The 11,300-nt window shown below is 39.5% G+C and overlaps 1 protein-coding gene across 1 annotated transcript in view; it reads right to left on the reverse strand.

Annotated features, from left to right (window-relative positions):
* LOC137799000 (pleckstrin homology domain-containing family A member 6-like) overlaps positions 1-9,319 on the reverse strand; it is a 12,972-nt gene extending 3,653 nt beyond the window's left edge. Inside the window, exons 1-3 of the mRNA XM_068596063.1 lie at positions 9,221-9,319; positions 8,493-8,597; positions 7,517-7,589 (exon numbers count right to left, since the gene is read on the reverse strand). Of these exons, the coding sequence (XP_068452164.1) occupies positions 7,517-7,589; positions 8,493-8,597; positions 9,221-9,319 (277 nt within the window). The remainder of the gene's footprint in view (positions 1-7,516; positions 7,590-8,492; positions 8,598-9,220) is intronic.
* Between the last annotated feature and the right edge of the window lie 1,981 nt (positions 9,320-11,300).

Here is an 11,300-nt window from a genome sequence, read left to right on the forward strand (position 1 = left end):
ACAAATTCTTCCCTCCATCGCTCCCTCTCTCTAAGCCTTCTTTTTCAAAACACAGCTGGGCCAGGAAGAGACGAGGGTAAGGCTGGAACAAAACCGACGTGATCAGAATAAAAAGAGATGCCCCTAGCACGGAAGAAATTAACTTCAAAATGTGAAAGAAATAAAAATCACTTTAAGACCATGTTTGTAAAATAATCACAGCCTTGACCTGGATTATTTACTTAAATAGTGACAGAGAAAGGAAGACAAAAAGAGATGTGTGGTAAATCAGTAACAAAGACACATCTAAAATACAGCAATGAATCAGGAAGAGGCTCCTCTGTCCGCTGTTACTCTACTCGTGTTTCTGTGGCTGTCTTCTGGAACTGTACTGGCTTTATTGCTGGGATTCTCCACCAGGTTGTTCAAGGCTGCAATCATCTCTGAGTAGGTGGACCGACAGTAACAACCGATCCTGAGAAATGGTCTACGATACAGGACTGTAATCAGACGACTGGGCAAGACATTTCTACACAATATCACATCAACATCAATTTCTTAATAACAGGACGTTGATTTTAGAATATTTCAAGATAAAGATCTTAAGATAATGTTTATGAGATGTATTCATCACTGTACTTAATACAAATAATTACAATCATGATTTCTAGTTGATGCGTCTTCAAGGGATCAGAGGTGATTGTAAATGTGGCCTATGATTAGCACATTGGAATTACTGTCACAATAAAGGTCAAATAATTAACAGATAATCAATAATTGAATTATGGCATGGCTCTGATAAAACATTCCTGTACAAAATGCATTAAAATGTCAACAAAATAGACCAAATGTTTCAGTGGTACTTTAAAATAATTACACGCTATTTTTCATTAGTTAAGCATGAGTAAACACTAACATTTATAAACATGTATAAACATAATCTGCAATTGAAAAACACAGTTATACATGTTATATTCTTGATAATTAAGTTTGACTATTATGTGTTTCATAATTGAGTTTTCATACTTTATAAATGATGGATTCCTCATTTAAAATCAGTAACATATAATGCAAACCAATTATTAAAAATGATGCAATAATGGCTAATATGTGCTTTATAAACGTGTTTTAATATTGCAATTCATGATGAATTTAGGTTGTTACTAAGCTCCAAGCCTCTTTTTAGGTTTCAGCTTGAAAATGACATACAAACTAAAACGTCTGTGTCTCTGCGACCACTAGAGCTATTTGAATAATCTTGGAGTTAATAAACAAGTATAATGTTAAGTTTTGCTCAGATGTGTAAATATCAGTCTAAGTGTTACTGGTTAAGAGTAAATGAAGATGACACACAGAAAGGAATGTAAAGTTTTCAGGTCCGCCTAGAAAAAAAGCACTTTTAGCATGATTTTTACCTTGAAATGATGCGTTTGTAAACTTTTAAATTCTTCCAAATCCTACCTCAAAGTTTTAACATCATTTTTGCATTGTTTTACTTTGATAAAGTGAAGCAGAACAAAGTTAGAGAGGATTTAGTACAGAAAAAAGTCAGGCAAGGGCTCACATTTGTAACATTTGGTCACATTTGGAGAAGAATAAATTAAAGAATTTCAGATTTTTATTTATTTTTTTAAATTCATAAAACAACCAATATTTCCCTTTAAAATAAAAGAAGCACACAAATTAACAATTATCAAACTGTAAAATAAAGGAAAGCAGTATTTGCTGATTGTACTGCAATAAAGCGGTTCATGTTTCTGTGCTCTTTGGCTCATCTCTCTGGTTCTTTGAGCTGGAAGGATGTTAAAGGTCTGGAATCTGTGTGGAATTGTCTTGCTTCTGGACATCTGGATTTTTCTGATAGCACCAAGCTAAGGGCTGCTGGTTCTGGAAACACGCTGATTTTAGGCTGATTTTGTGGCTTTTAGTTTGTTGTATACTTTTTTAATTATCTTTCTTTCTGTTTGAGTTTGTTTTAAATAGCTGACTGATTCTTGTAGCAAATGCTTTGGTGTTTAATTTGGTGTATAACATCAATATATTTTCTTGTGATTTATATGTTGTTGTTTTTTGCAAAAAATATGTAAAACACCCGTACATGGGTGCCATGGTTTTTAAAAGGTTAAGTTAGTTAGAGACCAGCTTGCTATCACCTGGGTTGGTCTACTTACTCAGGTGTTGACTCAGGACCTCGAGTTAGAGACCAGCTTGCTAGCGGAGTAATCCATCATTTAGAAGGTATGATAATTAGGGCCGGGCAAAGTTGAACAAATTCAATAATGAAGTGAAAACTAGTGTATTGCACGCTTTTATTTTAAAGTAATGTTACCAGAACAATACAACAGGCACTCTGGAGCAACAGCCAGTTAACACATTCATTAGTTGGAATGCTGCAAGCATTCCAACTAATTCCAACAGTTTTTTTTTTTTTTTTACTTTTTTTTTCTTCTGTTGGACTGGACACTGTGGCGGGCCGGGTCGTATGTTTGACACCTCTGATTTAGATGATGCAGTTTTCCTTTCAACTTTTCCAATTATACATTTAAACGACAAGGATTTTCAACAGTTCAATTAAATGACTTTGAACTGTAACATTTTTCAGCAGGTATTTTGCCTTTTCTATATTTTCAGTAATGATTTGCTATTTATTTATATATCCATCTATTCCGCTATTTTCAGCTATATTAATATATTCAGCTATTTTTACACATATTCAGCTATTCTTTCATTTTCAAATATATTTAGCTATATTTAGCTAATTTAAGCTATATTCCACTATGTTCAGCTATATTCAGCTACTTCTTTCAAATATTTCAGCTATAAGCTTCAGCTTTTTGCATTCCAACGCATTTTCAGCAGGAAATGCTCTTTCTAGTTATTATTCTATTTCTTCCATCCGTATTTTGGACCTCTTCAAGTCTTTCATATTTTCAGCTACAGAAAAAAGTTCAATTATAAAAATATTCAGTTACCTAAGGACACGATGGCTAAGACCTTTCATATTTCAGACTTTTCAAATCTTTGAATTATTAAGCTTTTTATGATTTTTTTTATAATTTTTTTTTTATAATGGGACCCAATGGGGAAATCTTCAAATCATCTTCAACTTCAAACGTTTACAGTTTCTTCATACATTGAGCTTGAGACAATATTTAAAATTCCACATGTTGACAAAACCTTTAGCTATTAATCTACGCTTTTACATTTTTCATATTTTCTCAAATTTTAAAATTATTCAGCTTTTTATCCAAAAAAATGAATGGTTTCCAATGAAGAACATCTTCAAATCCGCTTTCAACTCTTCAACTTCAAAAGGTAAAGGCTCTGTCATGCCTTCAACTAGAGACACCATTCCACCTTTAAAATGTTGATAAAACGTTTAGCTGTTATTGTATTACTCATCTTTTTGATATCTCCTATATTGTTTTAACTGTCGGCGTTTTCGTTTTATAGTTTTTCCGCACCTTTTCTGCCTTTCTCATTATTGTGTGTTGGGCAGCTCACAGCGGTGACGTAATACTCAAGAGCGAGAGCACTTGGCGATACACATATTTTAAACTTGCTCTCTACTCCAAACCGTATACTCTTTGGACATAATTTATAGCTCAAAACGTTGGAAATCTTGTCTTCTGCCGTAAACTGCGGTCGATAGGAATCCAACAGATAAGACGTGTTGAGGTCCGACTGAATGGGAGAGCCGGTCCGTCCCCAGCAGCAGCCCTTTGGTCTGTGCATCTACAGGCAGCAGGCACGTAAGCGGCCGCACACGCGAACGGGTCGCGCACATGAACGGCCGTGCTCGCGCGTGAACGGCAGCACACGTAAACGCCCACTAACGTGAAACGGCCGCGCGTGTAAACGCTCGCCAACGGGTGCGCCCGCGCCTCAACGGCCGCGCGCGTGAACGGCCGCATTAACGTGTTATTATGGTCGCGTGCACGTTCGTGTGTGTGTGCGCGCGTGTGTGCAGGTCACTTTGGTTATAGACGTCAGGATTAACAGCGTCACTGACGTTCACGTTCTGAGGTTTAACAGATGGTTTTGTAGACACTCAATAATATCAGGTGTCTCACCAACTGCGCCTGTAGATCAGTGGTTAGCAACTCTGTCTTAGAGGCAAAGGGTCAGTGGTTCTAATCCCACCTATGGCAGACTTCAATTTTTAAAAAAAAACTTTTTTTTTCTTCTGTTGGCGGGCCAGGTCGTATGTTTGACACCCCTGATTTAGATGATGCAGTTTTCCTTTCAACTTTTCCAATTATACATTTCAACGACAAGGATTTTCAACAGTTCAATTAAATGACTTTGAACTGTAACATTTTTCAGCAGGTATTTTGCCTTTTCTATATTTTCAGTAATGATTTGCTATTTATTTATATATTCATCTATTCCGCTATTTTCAGCTATATTAATATATTCAGCTATTTTTACATATATTCAGCTATTCTTTCATTTTCAAATATATTTAGCTATATTTAGCTAATTTAAGCTATATTCCACTATGTTCAGCTATATTCAGCTATTTCTTTCAAATATTTCAGCTATAAGCTTCAGCTTTTTGCATTCCAACGCATTTTCAGCAGGAAATGCTCTTTCTAGTATTTAAATACACTTGTCACTTACACTCACATTCCATGCAATTTATTTTAACTTTAAACTCTACTCAATTGTAAATACTCATGCTGCCATTTATTGCACTCTGCTTATTGTTAAATGTTCTTTTTGTGATATTGTTAAATGTTCAGTGTGATGCACCTGCCACCAGGACAAATTGATTGTATGTGTAAACATAACATACTTGGCAAATAAATGATTCTGATCAACGCGCTAATGACGCGTTAACTTGCTGAGCTCTAATGATAACCCATTCATGAAATGCAAAACAGTCAAGCTTATAAATCAAGAATGAAACATTTATAACTGTATTTCTGATTTGCATACCAATGAGTGTAAATATTGGAACAATGCTTTATGAATTATAAATTAAGTGTTTATCCATGCTTAACTGATGCTAAATAGTGTGTAGTTATTATGAAGTGCTACCGTTCCAGTTGCATTACTCCAGTTTTTTTAAGTATCAATTTATCTCTGGGCTGCATTGTTATTGAGAATCTCATCTTGTGTTATGTAAAATGATATAGGAGAGCAGGTTATTAATTAAGATTATCTTAGAGTGTTTTCTGTTCTGAGACTGCAGCCAGCATTACCATGGTGATGCAGAGCCGGGCTTCAGCCCAAAGTCAGCTCAGTGACCCATTAATCTGCAAGTGAATAGTGAATGCACATTCACACATCTTCACGCATGCACACACCAAACCCTCCACTCATTACACACACACACACACACACACGCACACACGCACACACACACACACGCACACACACACACACACACACACACACACACACACACAGGTGTTTGTGTGGCCCGTCCACCGACCTTCCTTTAGGGACTTTTTGCTGTCTCTACACTCACTGGTCAGCATTCACGTGGATTACACAGGAAGTGCTGTCCTGAGACATCTCTGAATTGTAGTGCATTCATGTTTTAGGCGCTATAGCTCCAGAGTTTCATAAGAAGACACTGCAGCATATTAGAAAGGTAACAACACAAACTCATATTATTTAAAATGTGTCAACCCAGCAAACCAATAACGCCAATAATTATTTAATGATGCATTAACCACACTTTTTTTGTGCGTTGGGAGGGGCTTATCACAGGTGCTGCACTTTAAATCTTTCCAGATGGTATAGTTCAGAACTGGCATCTTAGGGCTCTCCCAGTCGGCCCGCCTGAGGTCAATCAAACATGAAAAATAAATAAATAAGATAAACGCCACAAATTCATATGCAACAACACTGCTTTTAATTTGAAGAGGATGTATGTATGTGTGCACTCGCTTACTACACTGACCGGCAGTGTTGCCGCTTCACAAAGCGCTCACAGGCGGTCAGGCTCGCAGGCGGTCAGGCTCGCAGGAGCCTTGCTGCAGGCTCCAAGTCCAGACTGAACAATAATCGCGCATGCGCAAAGCCGCTGCTGATCCTGATGTTGTTTCTCTTTGGATATACCTACATGAGAACAAACATTCTCAGTGATGTAGTTCCACAAATCCAGATCCTCACTGATACCTGTCAGCTGTCCTTCACATCTCCACCCCATTCAACCAGACGTCAGCACACTTGTTCAAGTCAACACAGACTGGACTTTTACCAACGAGGAAGAAAAATTTAACTGAAAACATGAAAAGCACTTGTCCCTCACAGGGACCCTTACTACTGAACATGGACCAAAGAAGGAGTGGTTTGTCCCTCACAGGGACCCTTACTACTGAACATGGACCAAAGAAGGAGTGGTTTGTCCCTCACAGGGACCCTTACTACTGAACACGGACCAAAGAAGGAGTGGTTTGTCCCTCACAGGGACCCTTACTACTGAACACGGACCAAAGAAGGAGTGGTTTGTCCCTCACAGGGACCCTTACTACTGAACATGGACCAAAGAAGGAGTGGTTTGTCCCTCACAGGGACCCTTACTACTGAACATGGACCAAAGAAGGAGTGGTTTGTCCCTCACAGGGACCCTTACTACTGAACAAAGTGTTAATGTTGTCCCTGATAAAAGACAAATGTTCCTTCTGGTACCTGTTCAATAAAAAAGAAAACTGATTTATAAACTGTTAACTTGGTCCGAGAGTGTCTGTTATATTGGTCTGATAACAATACTTTAACATAAAAGCGCGCAACTGAACTACACTCAAGAAAACTATTGTTCAACATCAATTTGAACCAGTCCAACCAAACTGTGTCGTAGGGAAAAGTCGTCGTGTAGGTGTGCGGTTAAACTGGCAAAACAGTGGTCAGCATTTGTTAGACATCACCTGGTGAAATATGTATCGTGTGAGCATGATGGTACAAGTCTAATTAAACAGTTTTACAGCATTACAAAGCAAGAAATAACCTCCCATAAAAACATCATGGCTGTATGTTCATGATTTTATCAATACTTTCATCTCAATTGTGGACACTGTGATCAAAGGGAGACATCAATTATTTTAAAGATTTAAAGTTTGTCACCTGGATTGTAAAAGAGTGACTTATATAAAGCGTTCTACTCTTCCAACCACTCAAAGCTCTTTAACATTGAACGTAATTCACCCATTCACACACTGATGACAGGGTGCCACCATGACACCCTTTCATACAGGAACAGGCTGCCGAAGCAATTTAGGGTTAAATGTCTTGCCTTAGGACACGTCAACATGGACTAGCACAGCCGGGGATCGAATCACCAGTCCTCTGATTAAAGGGCAACCCTACTCAACCACAGTTCTCAGCAATCACCTAACAATAATGGCCACATTAAAAAAAAATTCAATTTATACATTTCTATTTTATTTACCATGTATGTTTTTGAAGTGGAATGCTAAATGAACCCTGATGCTGGCCACACATCATCAGCCTCGCATTACAAGTAGTTTGATGAGAAAACAACAGAAGCAGATATCTGAGCAAGACAACAGATTGAAGCACAAACCCTTGTAGTAGAAGAGGCATCTGTCGGTGAGGACGAACCACCTCTTGTTCCACTGCTTCACTCCACTGCTGGCCTAGAGAACAACACACATCGCACACTCATTACTCATCATTATCATCGTCATCTTGATCCTGATTATCAACGCTAACGCCACATCAGGAAAACATTGCTCATCACGTCACCCTACTTTCTGTTTTAATCCTGTCAAGGCAAATACAATTGTTCTGCATTTGCTGATTTAGAAATCTAATTTCTTGAGATCTGTTGACTGTTTGGACATGTTAACACTTTAGCAATTTGCTCGTAATTTGTACAGAAAAGGTGCAAATTGAGTACTTGAGTAGTTCATGTGGTCACAGAAAGGGGCACTGCCTACAAGCTGCTAGAAGAAGTCCTTCTCATGAGTTATCCGAGCTACTAACATCTAGATGGTACAAGGTGCTTGCTAATTATCAGAATGTGCTTCAAATCATTTTTTTTTTTAAAAGTAAGCACAGTAATCACTGCCTTGTTCTAACATCTTTTTAGACGTGGTCTCTGTATTCCTGTTATTACTTGAAGGGATTTATTGCCCTTCTTATGATGACACAACCCAGTCTCACTCCCAACTTGTGGAATACTGACAGTTGCCCTTAGGGTCTGAACCTAGTGCACCGTTGTTCAACTAACTTCCATGTAAACCCCACTGTGTCTTTATTAGACATTTATAGTAACTAACTGACATAGTGTGAAGAGCAGATAGTTCACACGAGGTCAGTGGGAGTTGTGTTTTTTCGGTCAAACAAACGGTCCTGTGCGACACTAAAAGTAAACCTTGACAATTTGTCATTTAAGTCTTTAGTCAGTCAAGTTTGCGTCAACCCCGCTCTCATCTTTTCCCTAACTAAGAGGTTTGGTTGCCTAAGAAGTCTGAGTAGTACTAAACATGACTAGTGTAGTTGTGCATTCATATGAGAGAAGTAAAATACGGTTTTACCTGCTTGTACAGCCATCCCTGCCTGGTGACTTCTGCTTTGGGATTCCTGCGCATGGAGTTGGAGCGCTTCCCGAACGTAGCTGCTGCTCTGGGCGTACGAGACATCTGTTCACAAGAGATAGATAGAGATATATTGGTTATGTAAACCAGTCAATTTACACTGTGATAGTCAGGTATTAGGTTTGTTCATAGATTTTCCGTAAAGGAAAATGTCTGTGTCCATCAGCTGGTTATGAACTAATAGGTCATTGTGATGCACAGATGTAGGCGATAGCATCCAATCAGGGAACTCATTGACAACAAACTGGGGTTAGATCGGAGGAGTGGAAGGAATTATTTTCTTAACCTTGGCATGAGGAACGTTTTCCAAAAGAACATTAGGGAGACTGTTCTTTCCTTCTTTTGAGTAACACTAGAGAGTTTGATCTACCCTTTTACATCCATGGAAAGTGAGCTGCAGTAGCAGTGGTATCATCAGAACCTTTTATTTTTATCAAATTTCTGGAATTAGGGATTGATGCACAATTCCTAATTGAACATTGAACCGTAACAAAAAAAGATTGGGATTACCTGGAACACAACATTAGTGGCGGCACCGCGACCCGACCCCGGATAAGCGGCGGAAAATGAATGGATGGACAACATCTGCCATCTGTGTGTGTGCGTGTGTGTGCGTGTGTGTGCGTGTGTGTGCGTGTGTGTGCGTGCACACGTGCATGCGTCCTCACCCGGGTGTAAGACTCGGGTTCTGGAGACAAGTCTGACACCATGTTGGCCCTTTTGGAGAGAGCGATCTTCCCAGAAGAAGTCTTCAGCTTGCCATTCATGTCCAGATTGCAGTGCCTGGACAGAAGAGCAATGCATGAGCTCCCACATCGCCCATAGTGCAAAATAACAGATGGGATGAATTTGATCAGAACTGATGTGTCAAGGTCTAATAAATTCCAATCTCGCACAATGCAGACTTCCTCACCAGAGCAAAGACCCATGCTTACTGACTTGGACCTCTAGTGGTGGCTTTGTGGATGCCAGACACAAACATGTAAGAAGTGGGATGTGGTTAAGGTGTGTGACCTGAGACTGCTGTTCACATTACACCACAACTGTGTGACTAAATCTATGTCAAGGCAATAACAAAGGAGCATCATGACAAAGCAATATATTTGATGGCCTGGGAATAAGAATGGGCTAAGGTTACATATAACAGGGAACTGTTCTGTCGCCCTTCCAGTTCATTTTTTACACAAATGCCTTTCAGTACAATACAGCGTCATGCCATCTGCAGAAGTAGTCTGATGACTACGTTGGTCGGATGTATTCGGGATGGAAAGGAGGAGTACAGGGCAGTGGTGAGTGACTTTGTGGAGTGGGAATTGTACCCATTCCACACAATTCCTTTATTGTCCGTGACTTAAGGTCTGGTCCTTGATCACTGTGGAGTTTTTTAGGGATTCCATAGTGAATAAGGAAGTTGTCCCATAGACATTCTGCGACTGTCCTGGCCTTTTGATTGGGCGTTGGAATGACCACTGCATATTTTGTGAAATGGTCCGTGATTACAAGAATGTCCTTTATTCTGCTTCTGTCTGGTTCCAGTGATAGGAAGTCCATAGGTCTTGTCATTTTTATGGTGTGGCTCTCTGAGGTCGTGATTTCCTTTTGACACCTTTCACATGATTTCCTCTTTTTGTAAACTTCAGCAGACATTCTTTGCCAATAAAATATGGTGTCAAAAAGATCAGGGGTTCTTTCAATTCCCAGGTGATCATCAATAAATGTGTTCATGCAGACTAGTGAGGACTTTGTCTCGAAATTCCACCAGCAGGACAAGTTGATAAGAGCATTGAGATCCAATTTGCCTCTTCCTCACAAGGATATTGTCCTGCAGCTATAATCTGTTTAATTATCGGAGGAGGAGAGGTAGATTAGGGACCTCATCTCTTATAGTAGGGGGTGGTGTCTTTCCATCTTCCAATTGTGATATGTGACATGTCTGATGGTTTGGTCTGCTCGCTGTTTTAAAGTCCTCCTGAAAGTGGAAGAATGATTCAGGTTCCAAACTGACTGTCATTCACAAAACTGTCAGGAATGGCATCAATGGAAGTGGAAAGTGACTGAACAAGGGCAAAATCATCACCACCAGAGTCTATGTTTGTACTATAGATGAGCTCCGTCTGTCACCGCCTGAATGGTCTGTTGGTCAATAGAGACTAAACCCTGGTCAGACAGATGATGTTGGATACATTTCCCGATTTGTTTCCTTTATGCTTATGAGCAGGACAACATGAATTACAATGATATAGCCCTCTACTGGCATAAGCAATGACTCTGTCTTGGCCTTCTTGTTCTTGATACAACACAGCTCCCAGGCCAGTAGAGCTTGCATCTATATGCAGAAGGTAAGGTTTGTGGGGATCAGCAAAAGCAAGAATGGGACCGTAGTGAGTTTCTGAATTATTGTTTCAAAAGCCTGCTCACAAGCGGACGTCCACCGGCCAGCCAGCTGCTCTTTGGGGTTCAAGTATTTTCCTGGTTTTTCTGTTGGTTTCAATTTCTTCAGCGTTGGTGGATACCCGGAGGTAAGATTATGAAGAGGCTTGACAATATCAGCATAATTCTTTACAAACCTTCTATAGTACCCTGCAAAGCCAATAAACGACGTGAGGTCTTTCAATGTTTTGGGCACTGGCCATGATGTGAGCATAGCAATCTTTTCTGGATCTGTTTAAACACCGTTTTGGGATACCACGTGTCCCAGATAACTAACAATTTGTTGGAAGAACATGCATTTCTCCAAATACAGTTTTA

The sequence above is a fragment of the Clinocottus analis genome, unplaced genomic scaffold (genome assembly GCF_023055335.1).
Source record: "Clinocottus analis isolate CAN_PGR_092001 unplaced genomic scaffold, fCliAna1.0.p SCAF_330, whole genome shotgun sequence".
In the NCBI taxonomy this organism is placed as follows: domain Eukaryota; kingdom Metazoa; phylum Chordata; class Actinopteri; order Perciformes; family Cottidae; genus Clinocottus; species Clinocottus analis.